Source organism: Mastigoproctus giganteus, chromosome 7, assembly GCF_048544385.1.
Source record: "Mastigoproctus giganteus isolate SK-2022 chromosome 7, ASM4854438v1, whole genome shotgun sequence".
NCBI lineage: Eukaryota > Metazoa > Arthropoda > Arachnida > Uropygi > Thelyphonidae > Mastigoproctus > Mastigoproctus giganteus.
In genome coordinates, this window is record NC_143581.1 from 111,731,667 (window position 1) to 111,752,416 (window position 20,750).

Below are 20,750 nucleotides of genomic sequence, written 5' to 3' on the forward strand. Positions count from 1 at the left end.
CAATCTTCTCTGGCTTAAAATCTCTCTACCTCATTGTGTCAAATTCATTTCTTGTCTTTACTGTTATCCCAACTCCACTAATCACTTGGAGCTCTTTGACTTCCTCTCTTTGCAACTTGACTTTCTGCAGTACAACTTTCCTAACAGTGAGGTAATTTTCCTTGGTGATTTTAATGTTCACAACTCCAGCTGGCTTCCGTTTTCTAGTCACACCAACCCAGCTGGTCGAGACGCTGAGGCTTTTGCAATTACTAATGACCTCGCACAGATTGTTCATTTACCTACAAGAATACCGGACGATGCTAATCATACAACCAACATGCTTGATCTTTTTCTCACAAACAACCCTTCGAAGTACACGGTCAAAGTGAGAGGTCTTTTAGGCACTTCAGATCACAACTTGGTGACTGTCTCTTCTCCAATGGAGCCTTTATCTCATGGCTATTCCCAACCTCGTGTTGTTTAGCATTACAAGATTGCAAAATGGGATGACCTGCGAGATTTCTTTTCTTCTTTTCCTTGATCAGATTACTGCTTCAAAACTTCTGATGTCAACGTTTGCTCAGATCATGTCAGTGAAATTATTGTTGCAGGAATGGAATCCTTTATCTCGCACTCCACTTTAAAATCTCATCCCTTATCTAAACCTTGGTTTTCCAATAAATGTGCTAAGGCTGTTCACGAGAAGAACGATGCATATTGTAATTGGCTTGTTTTAATTCTTCAGTTTCATTTTCTGCCTACACCAAACCTCACAACAATTGTAAAGCAGTTATTAATCAGTCCAAACTAGAGTTTGAACAGGCTAAGAGTAGAAAACTTGCTTCTTGCCCTAATGGTAGCCGAGCATTCTGATCTCTTGCCAAAGCTATTGGCCTCAACTTTTGCCCATCTCGGCTCCCACCTCTGTCCAAACCAGATGGTTCTGTAATCACTTCAGCCAAGGATAAAGCTGACTTGCTAGCATCCCATTTTTCTTCAAACTCATGTATTAATGATCTTGGTAAAACACCTCCCACCATTCCCAACACACTCCATTCACAATGCCTCCTGTGGTCTTCCATCAAAAGGATGTCAGAAGGATTTTGACGAATCTTGATGCTAAGAAAGCTCCAGGTCCCGAAGGTATTTCTCCACTTGTTCTCAAAACCTGTGCTCCTGAACTTCTCCTATTCTTTGCCGCCTTTTTTCACTTTCTAATTCCAAAGGTGTTTTTTTCTTCTACTTGGAAATTTGCTCATATCCAGCCAGTCCCTAAAAAGGGTGACAAATTCCTCCCATCCAATTATCGTCCCATTGCAATTACTTCTACTCTTTCTAAAATAATGGAGAAATCAATTAACCACCAACTCTTAAACTACCTAGACACCTTCCGTCTGATCAACGATCGCCAGTACGGATTCCGTCAGTGTCGATCCCTGGTGATATTCTGGCTTATGTTACCCATTTATGAAATAATTCAATGGAAAGGTTCGGTGAAACACAAGTAGTTGCTCTTGACATCTCAAAGGCTTTCGATCGTGTTTGGCATAAAGGTCTTCTAAACAAGCTTCCATCTTATGGTTTGCCAACTGTTTTTTGTAATTGGTTATCCAGTTTTCTCTCTGATCACTCACCGAGGGTGATGATAGATGGCTCTGTGTCTTCTAACTTCTCCACTAATGTCGGTGTCCCACAAGGTTCAGTTCTTTCTCCCACTCTTTTCCTCTTGTATATTAATGACCTTCTTCCATTGATTGGAAATCCTATCTATACTTTTGCCGATGATAGCATATTGCATTCCACTTTCCATTTTGAGAAATCTTGCCCTGCTCAATCAGCTTCAACTTCTCAAAAATCTGCTACCAATTCCTTAAATGCCGATCTTCAGGTAATTTTCCAGTGGGGCAAAGACAACTTAGTTGATTTCAATCCTTCTAAAACTTAGTCTTGTCTTATATCTCGCAAAAAGGATTCTTCTGCTCTTATGCTTATCTTTGGTGTCACTCCGATTTCTAGGCAAAATGATACATCTCTCTTGAGAATTACCCTGACTTCTCATCTCTCTTGGCACCAGCACATTACAAATATTGCTTCCTCTATATCTAAAAAACTTGGTTTTCTCTTTCACTCTCAGCGTTACTTTTCTTCCAAACAGTTGCTCACTTTGTATAAATCGCAAATCTGCCCTACCATGGAATATTGTTCCCACATCTGGGGTGGTGCCCCCAAAACCTCTCTCAGGCTTCTTGATTCCATTCAGAAGAGGGCAGTTAGGTTAATTAATGATTCATCTCTAACAGAGTCTCTCCACTCGCTGTCTTATAGACGTAGTTTCTGCTGCATACCTCTTCTACAGATATTTGTATATGCACTGTTCTTCTGAATTGGTTTCTATAATTCCCGCTCTCTCTTTCAAAACAGTCCGAACACATGCCGCCACCAGCCAACATCCATTTACTGTCCAAATTCAAACTCACAGAATCAACTTTTCACCTTCCTCGTTTATTCATTCAACTGCCGTTTTCTGGAAACAAATTTCCTTCATACGTATATCCTGAAAATTACAGTCTACAGAAGTTCAAGTCCAATGTCAACAAATATCTTCTTTCGTCTTCTCAACCTCCAACCCAATCAAGGTACTAAGTACTATAGGTTCTAATACCTCTCGCATTTGGGGTATACATAAAAAAAAAAAAAAAAAGAAAAAGAGGATAAAAGCATATACAGGGTGTCTCAAAAATATTGGTACAAACATTTAGGTGAGGTAGGTAACAGCTAAAGGAATGTGAATCGCATAGAAACCCATAATCGGAACCGTCACGAGAAAATAGCAGCAGAGGCACAAGAAGCAGAAATGACACAAGACAGTAATTAGTGGCAAATATTTATTTGACATAATATTAACAATGGAGTATGAGATGGATGCATATCATGATGCTACAACAGATGCTCGAAGGTTCCACTATGAGATGCGATGCATGCATGACACCGACGCAGCATGGATTGGCGGACAGGGTCGAACACACCTGGAGTTTCTTTGACAGTAGCAGCAGCACAGACGAGTCTCACCACGAGATCCATTTCCGTCTCCACAGGCGGTTCATACACGATAGATTTGAGGGCCCCCACAGAAAGAAATCAAGGCTCGATAAATCAGGTGTGTATGGGAGCCAGGCAACAAGTCCACCACGGCCAATCCATCGACATCCAAAACTCCTGTTCAAATGGTCATGAACACACCTTCCATAATGGTCAGGCGCCCCGTCATGTTGAAACAAAATGTTGTGTCTCACATTTGCTGGAACATTGTCAAGTAACCTGGTAGAATTTGTTCAAGAAAGATCCGATATTTAGCGGAGTTCATGCGGGATGGTAACAGGTATGGGCTGACTAAGCAGTCACTGATCATACCTACCCACACATTTATTGCGAAGCGATGTTGTGCCGCATGGGGCACACACAGTGTGGGCCCTCTGTTAATCCATACACTAGGTGCATGTCTGCCAGCTCACAGTTTGTATATCGATGCATGCTCTTCGTGCGGCGACTACTGCTTGAATGAGTAAACCAGAAATTTTCCCTCTCACAAACTGATGAACAGCGCAGTGTACCGACTTACGATGACATTTCCAGTTAGGGGTTCCTATGTGATTCACATTCCTTTAGATATTACCTACCTCCCCTAAACGTTTGTACCAATATTTTTGAGACACCCTGTATATATGTACAGTTAGACACCATTCAAAATTAATGAAGGATAGCTGGAATCTGATTTGTATAAATATAATCATATCATAATTATTTAAAATTGTTAATATTGAGAAAAATACACGTGTCTTATTATTATCAAACATGCATTATTCTATCGGTACAGATCATGCATCGGGAAAGCCAGAAATTATTTTTACATATAATGTAACAAAATGTGTAGATGCTCTAAGATTAAAAATGCGCCAAACACTCTGTTACACAACAAACTTGGAGGAGGCTAATGGCTTTATTTGGAGCAATTTTGAATATCAGTGGTGGTAAACATGGATGTACTTTACTACTCAAAGCAATGTAATAATAAAATAGATAGACTTATGTTTCTAAAAAACTTGGCCATGCAACTTTTTGGGCCTCAACTTATGAGCTGCCTATATAACGGCCAATTACCTATAGAGCTCCGAAGTACCACTGGTCACATTATAAAAAAAGATGTATCACCAAAGTGCATTACTGAAGAAGAGAGAAATGTATTACAAACTAGAAAGAGATGTTATATCTGCATATCTAAAAAGAATAGAAAAACGAATCAGCTTTATCAAAAATGAATGTGCTATCCAATTTTGTCCACACTATACAGAACTGGAAACAAGAATAAACTACTTCATTTTCCACAGTTTGTTTTTTCTATCGACTTTTTTTTATTATATTTATTGCATCAATATGTTTAGTCTGTTTATAAAATTTATCGCTTGATTATCAATCAAAAAATTGCTTTTTTTTTTTTCACTTGAAATATGTGTGCCTTATTTTGCAATATTTTTAAAAATCCATTATTTATGTCTAAATAAAAATTATTACTAACAAACAAAGAAAAAAAAAACATTTATAATATCTTAGAAAAGGAATACAAAATTGTTGATACATGAATTTTTTTTCGTTCCTGTAAATACACAAATAAATTTGAGTTATTGTGATCCACACATTACTACTCACATTACAAATTGATACCTTACCAGTTAATGTTAAATATTTTTGATTAATTCAGAGAATACAATATTTATCCACATTTGATAGGCATCAAATAGGTGCATTCTGCTTTATTGGTCAAAAGTATACAATATTCTAATAGGTCATGATTGAGTTGTTTTTCAATAGAATTGGAATTAACCTAAATTTATACACAAATAAAAGAATTTCTTTCAAAGAAGTTCAGTATGTGCCACAATACTCAAATCTCCAGAAATAAAATCACCATAATTGGGATCAATCAATGGTGTGGATGAAGCGGTGTGCACAACCCAAGAGAAGGAAGACCTATCAGAACCATAGACCCTACCAATTATGGCTAAAGAGGAACAGCTAACCTTCGAAGACAGATGTGAGACTATAAATTTTACAGCAAATAAAGTGAACATTAGTGGGTCTATCTGTACCATAATGCTCAAGTTCCTGTAAGATTGTCAATTTTGTTGTTTGCAAACACAATTGCTCAAATCAAAGGTGTCAGCATATAAATTAGTCACTCTAGTTTTATAATTGTTAGCTATTAAGCAAAAGGGTTTAGAATATTTATATTGAATTATAATATGGGCATTTTGGGTAGTGATAAGCAGTAGATTATTGTGTGAATTAACAGATTTATTAATATTGATATACTGGTATTTGTTTTTGGTTTGATAAGAAATTTAACCATTTAATAATAAACTTATATAATTAAATTTGTTGTTAAGGGTATAAGAGTTTAAGCTTTAATATATAAAGTTCCTCCTGACTCATCATCAGTATCATGAATTTCTGGAAGTACTGAAATATATACATATATTGGTACAACTATGCATTTGAAAGTGTACGTTCTATTTCACGCTCAATATCAATCTTATTTTTATTTTTACAGTAAATACTGATATCTGATCTGTGCAAGTTAAATCTCAAGTGTAGTTTATTACTAGTGTTTCCAACATATTTAATATTACAAGTGCAGAAAGTAATGAGGTAAATAGCATTATGTAATCTGCAAAAAATAAGAGCTGCTAAATTATCAGTGTAGTGCTATGGGTGCATGTATGGACAAGTAAGGCAAAATTTACTATTACGTGTATTGAATTTAGGACAAGAGGTGACAATATTATTAAAAGACGTAGCAGAATTAATATCACAGGAGTTCAGGTTGGAAGCACTAGATGCCGATTTGCTCTTTGTAATGTGTGTTGTACATGTAAAGTATTAGATGTGTGTCAGGGAACTATCCAGAGCAACAGACCCTGAGGTCAAATTTATACTATCTGCCCATGTAGTATGTTATCCATGATATGTTGTCAGTCCACAATTGGTTAAAAAAAAAAAAAAAAAAAATTTTTAAGAGTAACATAGTATTAAGTAGAGTACACATAAAAATAATGAGAAGGGAAAAGAAAATTACAATGGGAAAAAAGCAATCTAAGGCAGCCTGAGCAAAACCAAGGCAGTGCTTAGCATTATAAACAGGATAAAAGAAGAGGAAGGGAGAAAATGACAATGAGAAAAGAGTTTCATGTACTAGGGCCACTGATAGTCAGAAAGAATCCAACAATCAGAATGAATATAAGTTAGGAAATGAAAGTAAATAAAAACAATATAAGATATAAATAAAAGAGTAATGCCATATAGAAGAATATGTAAAGACAGATTAAAAACATATAAAAGAATACAAATAAAAATACATTATAAAATAATAAAACAAAAATAGATAAGGTTATTGTTATAAGATGCACAACCTCAATGTCATTATCAAGAGACAATCACCAAACTGCAAAAAAAAAAAGACGACAATATAAAGAGCTGCTGTTTCTGATGTAAAGCACAAGTCAAAAAATAACAATAAAACAAAGGAATAAGAAATTAGTGAATTTAGAATTAAATGTTTATAAAATGAGGTTAAGGCCAAAAGTGAATATGTGGATACATTGTGAGTAATAAGGCAATGTGTTATCTCATTTTATTTTATATTATTTTACCCAATTTCCTTTCCTGCTTGTTCTTTATAGCAGTGTTATCTTATATCTTTTTTAACTTCCTCGTGTGTACCGTAAATTAAATAATATCAACTTTCTCCTACACTTTTGCAATATCTATATATATATATATATATATATACTGTATATATATACTATCATTGAATTATATTAATTAAAATTAAATTATAATGAAATGAATAAATAAATCTTTAAGCATTCATTAGAGGCAGCGACATGCAATTCCTCCATATGAAGCTGAAATACATCCAATATTTTTAATTAAATAAAATAAAACATAAGCCAGTAGTACGGCAAAAACTGTAGAGCGAAAATTAACATAAAAATAACCCAAATAAACAATCGAACGAAAAAAAAAAAGAATAGATATAAATAGTAGCCCAGAAACCCTTGTATAATTTCGATCTTTAAATCCAATTAACAAAAACTACACAAAATTTAGGATAATGCCAATTATTTATTAATTTAGCGGTACCCCCCCCCCCCCCCGAGAGGTACCAGTTCCAAAAGACGTGAAATATCACCAAAAGAGGGTTAAAGGAACTACCAAACGATAACAAAATCAAAATAAATTAAAATAAAATAGACTGACCATCATGCCCCATCTCGACAGAGGACCACGAGGCCAAGAATGGTCATGGAATCGCTGCATTTCAATCGCTGTACAAATCGTCGCCATGGTGAAAAGATCGAAGTACCAATTCACCCTCCCTCCTCCGATCGATCCACCAATGCAGAGGATTTGCATGGCGGTGATATTTCACGTCTTTCGGAACTGGTACCTCTCGGGGGGGGTACCGCTAAATTAATAAATAATTGGCATTATCCTAAATTTTGTATAGTTTTTGTTAATTGGATTTAAAGATCGAAATTATACAAGGGTTTCTGGGCTACTATTTATATCTATTCTTTTTTTTCGTTCGATTGTTTATTTGGGTTATTTTTATGTTAATTTTCGCTCTACAGTTTTTTTGCCGTACTACTGGCTTATGTTTTATTTTATTTAATTAAAAATATTGGATGTATTTCAGCTTCATATGGAGGAATTGCATGTCGCTGCCTCTAATGAATGCTTAAGGATTTATTTATTCATTTCATTATAATTTAATTTTAATTAATATAATTCAATGATAGTATATATTTCGGCTTCATATGGAGGAATTGCAAGTTGCTGCCTCTAATGAATGCTTAATTAAATATTTATTTTATTATAATTTAACTTTCGTTAACATTTAATATAATTCAATAGTAACGTGTCGATATGCTAATTTAGCATCGCCTGTGCCGCCATCTATTTTTCTTTTTTCTTCTATATAAGCTGATTCAGCTTACAGTATGTCAGTGGTGTGGCTCTGCTCTAGAGTGCTGTCTGTTCTATATTTTATTTTTCGCTGCATAAGGACCACCGCCATGCAAATCCTCTGCATTGGTGGATCGATCGGAGGAGGGAGGGTGAATTGGTACTTCGATCTTTTCACCATGGCGACGATTTGTACAGCGATTGAAATGCAGCGATTCCATGACCATTATTGGCCTCGTGGTCCTCTGTCGAGATGGGGCATGATGGTCAGTCTATTTTATTTTAATTTATTTTGATTTTGTTATCGTTTGGTAGTTCCTTTAACCCTCTTTTGGTGATATTTCACGTCTTTCGGAACTGGTACCTCTCGGGGGGGGTACCGCTAAATTAATAAATAATTGGCATTATCCTAAATTTTGTATAGTTTTTGTTAATTGGATTTAAAGATCGAAATTATACAAGGGTTTCTGGGCTACTATTTATATCTATTCTTTTTTTTCGTTCGATTGTTTATTTGGGTTATTTTTATGTTAATTTTCGCTCTACAGTTTTTGCCATACTACTGGCATATGTTTTATTTTATTTAATTAAAAATATTGGATATATATATATATATATATATATATATATATATATATATGTGTGTGTGTATATATATATATATATATATATGTATTTGTAAAAGAATAAGAGAAGTTTACCTCAATATAATATGTAGAACACTTCCATATGATATTCTCCAGAAATTAAAATGAAAACAATTTTAAAAAAATCTAAAATCTTACATTACAGTAAGAAATAATTAACAATAATAAAAAGCAAATGAACACAATTAAAAATCAATTTTAACGCAATTAATAATTAAGTAAAAAATTAATTTAACAAAAAAAAAAAAAAGAAGCAAAACGATTTTCCTTCCTGAAGCTGACAATGCTGTTTGACAGTATGTCGTGATCACAGGAATAAAAATTACCAAATAGGGGTGAGCATAGAACTTAAATATGGATTATTTGTCTTTGTGCATGCGCGTATAGGTTTTTGGTTTGGTTTTTTTTAGGAGCATTAGCAACTAAGGCCATATTGCTCCGTGATATGCGGTGGTCATTCCCTGACCTTTCCGCATCCTCCGTATTTGGTGGTGACGGGCTCGAACCCCGGGCTAATCAAGAAGCGTGTGCTACTGCGTATATAGGACCACGAGTCGGAGATTAGATATGGCCGGCAAACATTAACAGAATTCTAATGTAATTAAATTTCAATGGTTTCTGTAATTAATAGTCTTGTTTTTTTTTTTTTTTTTTTGATTTGATAGTTGTTGGCGCAACGGCTTCTGTGGCCATATTGCACCTCCCAAGGTTTTTGCAGTACTTTGATCCAAGACCGAGGCGGGAATCGAACCCGCGACCTTTGGGTTGCCGGGCAGGTACTTTACCCACTCGGCTAGCCCGGTCGGCTAATAGTCTTGTATAATTATGATGAATGCTAAGTATTTTGGCCTCGTTAAATAAAAAAGAATGTTTTTCATTAACAGCATGAAAAGCTAATTCTGACGCTGATGAACAAGAAGCACGAACTAACGCGCCGTGTTGATTAACATGAAAATTAAGAGGAAACCACGTAGAACCCTGATAAGACGAGTCGCAATCACTGCAAGAAATGTTGTATATCATTTATTTGTGTTGAAAACGAGGAAAGGACTGCATGATTATTCAGTATAGTGTGTAATTTCCGTATTGGCCTGGCTACAATTTTAAATTCGGTATCTTTAAAGAATCTGTTAAATCGTTTGTGCCACTGTTCAACATATGGGACTGAAATCAAGTATTTTTTGATATTACTATTGTTAGTTGGTGTATTTTTACACCAACCAAAAATAGATAGTAATATCAAAAAGGAGTAAAACTAACAAAAGAAGTAAACCTCAGAAATAAAACTAACAGGTCTATAATCGTTTGTGTCATACTTATTCCCCTTTATGAATTTTGAGAATACATTTGCACTTCTCAGTCCGTGGGGATCTCCCCTGAATCCAAGGATGCTCTCATAATAATGGCTAAGGTTTTGCTTACTTCCTTTGCAGCCTCCCTTATATAACTGGAGAGATCCTACAATTCCAGGTGCCTTTCTTATGTTCAACTTCAACAATTCCTCCTCTACCTTCCTCTCAGTTATTAGCCGCAAAAGTATTAGTAGTAAAGGCGACTATGGAGGTCTGAGACAGTATTTAAATTTTATATGGTGGGACCAATCGATGACATTACCAACAGCAAATTCAAAATGGGAAGCATTCAAAGAATCAATCTTGGAAGATACTAGGCTTTTCATACCAACTAAAAAATATTGTTCAAAGTTTAGGTCTAAATGGATGTCAGATGAACTAATGATACATGTGGCAGAGAAGAAAAATGCGTGGGATACATATAAATTAACAGGTGACACAGAAGCCTATGATAGATATAAACTAGTCTGTAACCAAGTCACAAAGGAGGTTAGGCAGGCAAAGGCAGATTACAAGAAATCTTTGGCAAAGGATGCAAAGAAAAACAGCAAAGAGTTCTTTACTTATGTAAACTCTAGAAGGAAGGGGATGAATCAGATTGGTCCAGTGGATACCAATGGTTCAACTGCTGATGATCCTGCTCAAGTAGCTTACAAACTAAATGAGTATTTTGCATCTGCATTCATACATGAGGAGTTATTCAGGGAGAGGAATACCAGAGGTGAATTAAACTCTGGCAGTGAGCTAGATGATTTTGAATAACTGAGAGCAAAGAGGAGGAAAAAATTTTGAAGATAAACATAAGAAAGGCACCTGGGGGGAGGGGGGGGGTTTGGGACCTATCCGGTTATATTCAAGGAGTCAGCAAAGGAAGTAAGCAAACCATTAGCCATAATTATGAGAGCTTCCTTGGACCCAGGGAAGGTACCCATGGACTGGAGATGTGCAAATGTGACCCCAATTCACAAAGGAGAATCAAAGGGCAATACAAGTAATTACAGACCTGTCAGTTTAACTTCTGTTCCAGGGAAATTAATGGAGGCACTGGTTAAAGAAGCACTGCAAGATCATCTAGACAAGACTTCAGTTATAGTTCGAACACAGCACGTCTTTGTTAAGGGGGAAGTCTTGTATGGCCAATTTGATTGGATACTATGATGTAGTCACAAAGAAACTGGATGCAGGGAATAACTTTGATATCATATATTTGGATCTCAGAAAGGCTTTTGATACTGTAGCACATGGAAGACTGCTGTATAAATTGGAGCAGTGTGGCACTGCAGGTAAATTGCTGCTATGGATAAAGGGATGGTTGAGCGGCAGAAGACAGAGAGCGGTAATCAATGGACACTGCTCTTTGTGGACTAATGTTATTAGTGGAGTCCCTCAGGGTTCAGTGTTGGGTCCATTGATGTTTTCTGTATTTATTAATGATGTTGATATATCAGGCTTAATGTCCAAGTTTGCAGATGATACGAAGGTTGGCAGGGTTGTTAATGACACTAATGACAGTATGCTGCTGCAACATGATCTAGAAAAGTTGAGCAGATGGATTGAGAGATGGCAACTGAAGTTTAACATTGATAAATGTAAAGTACAGCATATGGGAAGCAGTAACCCTAGAGCAGGGGTCACCAAACTATAGCCCGCGAGCCGATCCAGCACGCGTAGTCTGTTCATCCGGCCCGCCTCGCACTGTGCTACAAATGATCAAAAATTCTAAGATATATTGTAATTATTTATATGGAAATATAATAAATAGTGAATCAACGAAATACTACTGTTTCAATGACAGCTTGTGAGTGGGGCTTATACCTTGGCAACGGTGAGCGCCGCCGAACATGACATCACAAAAGTGTGCTTTGTCAGGAACACCCGTCATTTGTTAATGTAGCTGTTACCGCCCATCTCCATCGATCATGGTTATGGGATATGATCGCTAGGGTGCAGCAGGGGATAGATGTTAGCACTGTCAAAAGTTAAGAGTGCGGTGCAATGTTCAGCTGCATATATTTGGAATATTTTCTGTGAAGATAAGATAAACTTCTGTTAAAAGAAATTAAAAAAAGTGGAAGTGAAAATAAGGTAAATTCTTGTAAAATATTATATACAAATGGTAATTATATAGTAAGAAATTGCTTCTCCTTTCTAGATATTTTTCTTCGCCGTTCTCCCATAGTTCTAAGAAAAGAAAAGTAGATGCCGAGTGTCGCCTTCTCAATGAAGAATGGGAAGAAAAGTACTTCTTTGTGGAAGCAAGTAACCAAAGGGCTAAGTGCCTGATATGCAACAACAGTGTTGCCGTGTTAAAAGAGTACAATCTTCAGCGTCATTATGAAACAAAACATCTTTAAAAATTTTCTAAGTTTTCTGAAAAGTTATGTATTGAAAAATTTAGATTCATAAAACATAGTTTGGAATCACAAAGGCATGTGTTCACAAAAATATTTACTGAAAACGAATCTGTAACCCGAGTAAGTTACAAAATAGTAAATAAGATGGTAGAGCGAAGAAAACAGTTCACTGATGGCAGCTTCATCAAAGAGTGTATGATGGAAGCGGTAAATGACTTGTGTCCTGAAAAAGCCGATTTATTTAGAAGTGTTAGCCTTTCAGCAAGTTCGGTTGTGCGGAGAACAGAAGAACTTGGTGAAAATATAGTACTGCAGATATGCGAAAAAGCTAGACAATTCTTGTGGTATTCTCTAGCACTGGATGAGTCTACTGATCTCTTGAGCACGTCACAACTTCTCATATTCATTCGTGGTGTTAATTTGGACTTTCAGGTCACAGAAGAGTTGGCATCCGTTTGCAGCATGCACGGAAAACAACTGGAGAAGATATTTTCGTGGAAGTGCAGAAAACTTTGCAAAGCTATAACCTTCAGTGGAATCAGCTTCAATGTGTCACAGTTGATGGAGGGAAAAAAATGGCTGGTGTTAGGAAGGGTCTCGTAGGGAAGATTAGAACTAAGTTAGAAGATCTTCAACTTTCGGGTTTTTTGTTTATACACTGCATTATACATCAACAAGCACTATGTGGCAAAGACTTAGATATTTCTTGCGTACTGAAACCAGTCATCTCTGCGGTGAACTTTATTCGGGGCCATGCACTTAATCACCACCAGTTCCAGGCTTTTCTCGAGGAAACTGACTCTGAATTTTGTGACTTAACTTATCACACAGCAGTGAGGTGGCTTAAAGTCCTGTTTCGTTTTTATAAGCTACAAAAAGAAACAGATATTTTCCTCACCTACCCGCTGATACACTTCTATCAGATCCTACCCGGCTATCAAAATTGTCATTTTTGGTTGACATAACATCTCACATGAATGAATTGAATTTAAAACATCAAGGAAAGGACAACTTTATCTGTGACCTTTACCGAATCATTAAAGAATTTCAAAGAAAGCTATTACTTTTTGAAGCACAACTAGAAAGAGGAGATTTCTCTCATTTTCAGTTTCAAAGAATTTCTTGCTGAAATCGAAGAAGATATCAATCTCAAGTTTCCAAAGAAAATTATTAATGACTTAAAAAAGCATTTTTTGGAAAGATTTTCAGACCTCGACAGAATTGAGAGTGATATTATTTTGTTTCAAAATCCGTTTCATTGTAACGTTGATGACGTGCCAGTCGAACACAGTTAGAATAAGTTAGTCACAGTTAGTCGAATACAGTTAGAGATCACTGATTTACAAGTAAATGACCTATTGAAAGAGAAACACAGAGAAGGAAATCTTGTAGAATTTTATTGCTGCTTATCTGATAATGAGTTTTCAAAATTAAAGATATTTGCCGCTGGTATGGCATCAGTGTCCGGTACAACTTATGTCTGTGAGCAAGCATTTTCAAAACTGAAATATGTAAAGTCCACATATCGAACAAGGCTGAGTGATGAACATTTAAAGGCAATTCTCTTGGTTGGGTGTAGCAATTCAAAAGCAAACATTGATGATATTTTAAAAGCTAAATGCCAGTTCCATAAAACACATTAATCTTTTCTGCTTATCTTATTCTTAACGTCGCCTTCCTTGATAAGTTTTTGATAAATAAATATATTTGTTATCTTTATTTTTCTATATATTCTTTATTTTTGCATATTTTGTGTATTGGTAAATAAATATATTCGTTGTCTTCATTTTTGTTGTATTTACTGAATTGTACATATTGAACAAAATGATTATACGGCCCGCGCTCGTCAATCTCTCGGTCATCTGGCCCGTCGTGAAAAAAGTTTGGTGACCCCTGCCCTAGAGTAACGTATCAACTGTGTGGTACTACACTGACAGTGGTAGAGAATGAAAAGGACCTGGGAGTAATTATGCAGGCAGATATGAAAGATATGAAGTTTTCTTAGTACTGTAGACAGTCTGCAAGAGTAGCTCATGGTGTCTTGTCAATGATATACAGGAATTTTTCTAGCAGGGATAAGGAGATGATTATCCCCTTGTACAAGGCAAGGATCAGGCCACACCTTGAATACTGTATACAGGTCTGGATGCCTCATTTTAGGAAGAATGTAGAACTGTTGGAGCGAGTGCAGAGGACAACAAGATTAGTGAATGGAACAAAGGTTGCTCTTACGAAGAAAGGCTTAAGTTTTGCAAATTACAGTGTCTGGAGACTAGGCACCTGCGAGGTAATCTGATTGAGGTGTATAAAGCCTTGAATGGTTTGAGCATGCTCAATGCTGATGGGATTCTTCCTCTTGCTCAGAATAATCATCTGAGTGGGCATAAATTCAAATTGAGGAAAGACAGTTGTAGGTTTAGATGTGCAGAAGTTTGCCTTTAGCCAGGGTGTGGTTGATTGCTGGAACAAACTTCCATCTGCCGTAGAAGTTGATAGCTTAAATAGATTCAAGGCGGAACTAGACAAGCATCTGGAGCTAGTGGATGGGTGAAATTAGATTTTTTTTTTTTTTTGGCTGATACTATATAAGCTTGCTTTCTTGCATCATATGCCTTTACTAATGCTAATTGTTTGAACTTGCAATTCAAAACCAGTGAAATGATTTGCGAAATTGGCCAAAACATGCTTTCAAACAGAATGCAAGTTGGCAATGATTTCTAGCCAAGATGCAGATATATTTTAAATCGCATTTGTGATGTTATAATTTTTCCAAAATGTTTGTAAAGATGATTATCCCACCCCTGTTGAAGCTTCAATCGCGTGGGAAAAAGTTTGCCGCAGATACTAATGCTTTGCCAAATGTCTTGAAAGTAGCAATAACACCTCGATCCATGGGTTGTAAGAGAGACAGTGATAGGTGAAAGAAAGCATATTTTTATATTTTCACTGAGATCAGAAATTTCAGGTGGATGGCATATTTTGTAAAGGGAAAATCATGTTTACAAATCTGGTTCACTATTTCGAAAGGGTCACTCACGAGCTGGATTTAGGGAATGATTTTAACATTGTTTATTTAGATTTCAGCAAAACTTTTGACTCAGTTCCACATGAGCAGTTGCTTTATAAGCTGGAACAGGTTGGAATCACTGGGAAAATCCTTAGATGGATAGAAGGATGGCTTCAGGGCAGGAGGCAGAGGGTTGTGATAAATGGCTATTCCTCAGATTGGGTTGATGTAAGAAGTGGGGTTCCCCAAGGATCAGTATTAGGACCACTGTTGTTTTTAATTTTCATAAATGACATCATTGAGGGGTGTGATGTCTAAATTTTCAGATAATGTTAAAATTGGTAGAATAGTTAATGATAACTGTCAAGCTGAGCTTCTTCAGAGAGAGACCTGGATAGATTTCAGGAATGGTCAGAAAAATGGCAGCTATGCTTTAATCCAACAAAGTGTAAGGTATTACACCTGGGAAACAGTAATCCCAAAATAACTTATTCACTTGGTGGAGTTCAACTAAACCCAGTACTGGAGGAAAGGGACTTGGGTGTTACGATACGGTCAGACATGAAATTCTCTGAGCATTGTAAACAGGTTGCAAGGAAGGCCCATGGTGTCCTATCGATGATCTATCAAACTTTTGCAAGTAGAGATAGGTACGTGATAATACCATTATATAAGGCTTATGTTACACCACACTTGGAATACTGTGTTCAAGTATGGAGACCGCACCTAAAGAAAGACATCGAGCTTCTTGAAAGGGTGCAAAGACGGGTAACTCGCCTGGTGAGATCTGCTGTTTGTTGTTTGGTTGGTTTTTGGGAGCATTAGCAACTAAGGCCATATTGCTCCGGGATATGTGGTGGTCATTCCTTGACCTTTCCGCATCCTCCGTATTTGGTGGTGACTGGCTCGAATCCCAGTCTAATCAAGAAGCGTGTGCTGCGCACTGCTGCTCCTTCCCACCTGGCTACGGAGGCGCCTAGGTGAGATCTGCAAAAGGGCGTCCTTATGAAGAAAGAATTCGAATATGTGGGTTGCAGAGTTTGGAAACTAGACACCTTAGAGGAGATTTGATTGAGGTGTTTAAGGCTCTGAGAGGCATCAGTAAAATGAATGAACACGAAATTTTCAAGATTATAAATGATGCTAGAACTAGGGGACATAAATTCAAGTTACAGGGGGAAATGTTTAGATTGGACTGCAGGAAGTTTTATTTTAGCCAGCGAGTTATAAATTACTGGAATAAGTTGCCTTCGTGGGTGGTAGAGGCTGACAGTTTGGGGAAATTCAAGGGTCATCTGGATGGTGCCTTAGGGTAGGGGAAGTGCATGGGATGATAGGTTTAATTTCCTTTTTTTTATTAATTATTATTATTTATTTATTTATTAATTTTTTTGTTTTTATCATTGTTTTGTTTGGATATTTTTTTTTTTTTTTTGGCTGGTGCAGCATAAGCCATAGGCTTTCTTGCACCATGCGGCCATTACTAATACTAAATACTAATACTAATCTAAAAGCAACAAAATTTTGAACTCCATCCCTTCATCTTTGCAGTAACGTTCAACCGTTGGACAAAAATAATTTGCAAACCATTCTGTAAACAATTCTCTTGTAATCCATGCTTTCTTATTGGATCGCCAAATTATGGGAAATGTGCTTTTTATGCAACCCTTTAGAGCTCTTCGGGTTTCTGCTCTGAACACAAGTAGAGGCTTCAATTTTAAATCCCCAGATGACTTTCCACCCAACAAAAGTGTTAAAAAATCTTTTGATGCTTTTATATCCAGATTGGGCCCTTTCATTTTTAGCTAAAAAAGTTCTGATGGCATTTTTTTTACAGAACAGTCCAGTTTCGTCAGCATTGAAAATTTGTTTGTCCTTGTAGCCACTTTCCTCAATGATGTCTTTCAATTCACTGGGAAACCTTGCAGCAGTGCCTTTGTTTGCACTTGCACTTTCACCTGAGATACGAACATTGTGTAGCCCAACAAGATTTTTAAATCGAAAAAACAAACCACGACTGGCTGTAAATATTTCTTTAGTCTCCTCCTCTTCATCTTCTTTTTCCTTCAGTATGTTATAAAGGCTCATGCCTTTCACTTGAATGATGTTTTGACTCAAAGGAATTCTCTTCTGATTACAATCTTCTATCCATATCAATAAAAGATGTTCCAAATTTATCAATAGCAATCTTCTTTGCTTAGTTATCACTTCTGTCATGTTAGATGCTGCAGAAATTCCCTGCTCTTTATACTGATCCTTCTTTCAAATAATCGTTTGCACTGATGCTTCATTCATTCCCTTTTCACGTGTGATTTTAGCATACGATGCACCAACTTCATGGTACTTGATAATATCAAGATTTTTTCTAATGTTAGCCATTTATGTTTAGTAGCTCCATCGCCTTCATAACTTTTCCTTTTTTGGCTCATTGTTTCATATTTAATGGGGTAAAAAATTAATTGTGAAATAAAAAGTTTGAAAAGCTATTACCTTGTCTCGTCAGGATGGAACACTGAACACTTGCTGCTGACTGCCTGAGGAGAGCTATTGGCACATGTGCATGTGAGACAATAAAGTTGCCACCGCAGCATATATGTGGAGTATGTGTCTAGGTTATTACTGTAAATTTTTGACTTAAACTTAGTCAAAGTTCATTGCTTCCTCTGAAAACTAATAAATTGATTATAAGTTAAGATACAAAAATTTAAAGAAACAGGAGTTTTGGGGCGATGGAGCATTATAGTCATAAAACAATAAACTTTATTACTATTATGGAACCCAATACCAAAGGCCTTGTTGCAGACTTAAACTTAATTGAAAACCATGTTATAGTGAAACCTGTGCTGTCTGAAGCCATGCTAAGCAAAGTATTACTACACATAAGATAATAACGGATATTACTTTCATTACAACACTAATAGCAGAAAGACAGATCTGACAATTGCTTTATATCTTTGGCATACTGCTAAGTGATCATAAAAAGGTAATAAAAAGCAAGGTGAGTATGGGTTATGTGAATAATAAATATCTATAAATAATTGATAGTATTTAATATTCAAATATATTAAATTACTGGTTGGTGATTGTTTGAATATTTAATATTCAAACAATTAGCAACTGATAACCTAAACAGAATGCAATCTACAAATTTTAATTTATTACAGAAAATGCTGGTGCAAACTCATTGTGGAAGCTATCACCTGAACCTGGAGAATTAATCAACTAATTAATTTTCTGCTGTTACTTACATAGCATGATGGTTAATTTTTTTTTTTTATATCTCGCTTTCTAAAAATAAAAAAATTGCAATAAATATAAATATTACAATGTGTAATATATACAACTTAAGGTTAATGGAGTATTAAGGTTAATACTCCATTTGATTATCACCGAAGTTCTGCCTTCAACCTCCAAACTCCTTCACCTATATTACTTCGGTGAAAATCACAAATTTTACTAAGAAGAGATTTAAAAACAGCAACTTGTTCATTTGGAAGTTTCTCTTTGAATGCATCCAGTATTTCTTTAGTTGTTGCTTGGCCATCTATACTGGCCTGAAAAGCAATAAAATTTCTGATATCACTAACAAGTTCATCATATTCTGTCAAAGATCTTGAAGAAATTTCTGTTTCTTCTTCATCACTGTGATCTCTAGTTGAAGCATTTTGACTTCTTTCTTTAATTTTTGCCAACAGGTCACTAGATGACAGAGCAGACTTACTAGATGAAGATGTGCTGTCTATATCAAGTACTGAACAATGCAGCCTATTTTTCTCTAATCCTGAAGGTCCTGCTTCATTACTAACTATGTATGATTCTACTTTTTTAGTAGACTTCACTTTGGTAGCTGTTCTTTGTCCAAATCGTTGCCTGAAAACAGAAGAAAAACTTTAAATTTAAAACATTCAATAGCAAAGTAATTTAGAAAACTGTGTGGGGAGTTAATAATCTTAAAAGGGCTTAAAAAACTCCCTATTTAAGTAAGCAATAATTTTTATTATCATTTTAAACAAAATTATTAATCTGTTCTTTTTATGACCATGGTCATATAAGGTACTGAAAATTTGAATTAATTTATCACCTAATTTATTTTGATAAAATCAAATTAAGTGATACATAACTACACAGATGCAGAGTATATTGCAGCTTAAAAAAAAAAAAAAAAAAAAAAAAAAAATGACTTTTTAAAGATTTTAAGAACTTCCTGCAAAAATTATACAACAAAGATTGAATTCAAGTTGCAATAAGAAGAAATTAATATTTAAAAGCATATTTTTTTATTTTTACATTTCATTCTTACCAAACCAAAACTTCACAAAGAAACTTTCTCCTCATGAATCCAGGTATCAGGGTCAAGATTGAAGAAGGTGGTTAGCTTTACAAAGTTGTTGACAAATGAAGAATCAAATCTACTTATTTTCTTCATTACAGAAAATGCTGGTGCAAACTCATTGGTGCAAAGTTTAGAATGAAGATATGGTGTGGCTCTGGTCTTGTCTTGGATGGAAAGTTTGGTGTTTTTACTGTGGTCACTTTGACAAGTGACCACAGTAAAAACACCAAATAACTTTGTATTACCAGCGAATAGTAACAGGCACTATTTCAATTTGTTTGTACAGTTTGGAACAACTGATGTCAAGGGGACACAAGAGAATGTCCACTCTTGGCATTTAGCCATTTGACAAGTTGAAAAGCAGATTTCAGAATGAAAAACCAGATTAGTAGTTCATTAAAGTGAGGTAGATAGCAAATTATTTCTGTATATTGTTTGAATTATGAATGAGGGCTTGCAATTAATAAACCAAAATTATGTTAAAGACCAAAGCTTTGTGGAATGAACTGAGAAAAGAAGTTTCGAATTCAGACGGACTTGTAAAAATTTAATTTAGTTAACAGGAGGAATTAATTTAGATTAACTTGTAGTATGGAGGTCATCAAAGGAGCAAATGGTCTAAACGAAGAGTTGACACAACAACCAAAAAGTTCAATATAATCCAGGAAAACATCAGTTGTTCAGCCCTATATGATGAATTGAAAAAGCTGATATTGCTGTAAGCGGCTGAAAAATGTTATATTTTTACATTCACTTTCTTAAAATGTAACTAAAGACTTAAATGAATGAATTAATATTAAAATACTTGTAAGCAAGTATCAGCTCTGTATTCTAACTTGTGGCTAGCCAAATATGTATATTTCTGGCAATAATACTGATGTTCAAAGAAAGTGTATCACCTAGGAATTTCACATTTCTAGCCCTTTTTCGCAATGGTATGTTATATTAATCACTAGCATCGCAAACGGAAATATAAACAAAAGATATTTATTAATAGTTAAGGCAAAACTTAGTAACATTTGACAGGAGCTCTCAAAATATTCCAAAATTCGA

General features: G+C 35.6%; 1 protein-coding gene across 1 annotated transcript in view; it reads right to left on the reverse strand.

The window, feature by feature from the left end:
- Positions 1 to 18,650: 18,650 nt before the first annotated feature.
- The window catches only part of LOC150083150 (DNA excision repair protein ERCC-6-like), a 382,705-nt gene continuing 380,605 nt past the window's right edge, over positions 18,651 to 20,750 (reverse strand). Inside the window, exon 16 of the mRNA XM_090377075.1 lies at positions 18,651 to 19,234. Within this exon, the coding sequence (XP_090233201.1) occupies positions 18,751 to 19,234 (484 nt within the window). The 3' untranslated portion in view covers positions 18,651 to 18,750. The remainder of the gene's footprint in view (positions 19,235 to 20,750) is intronic.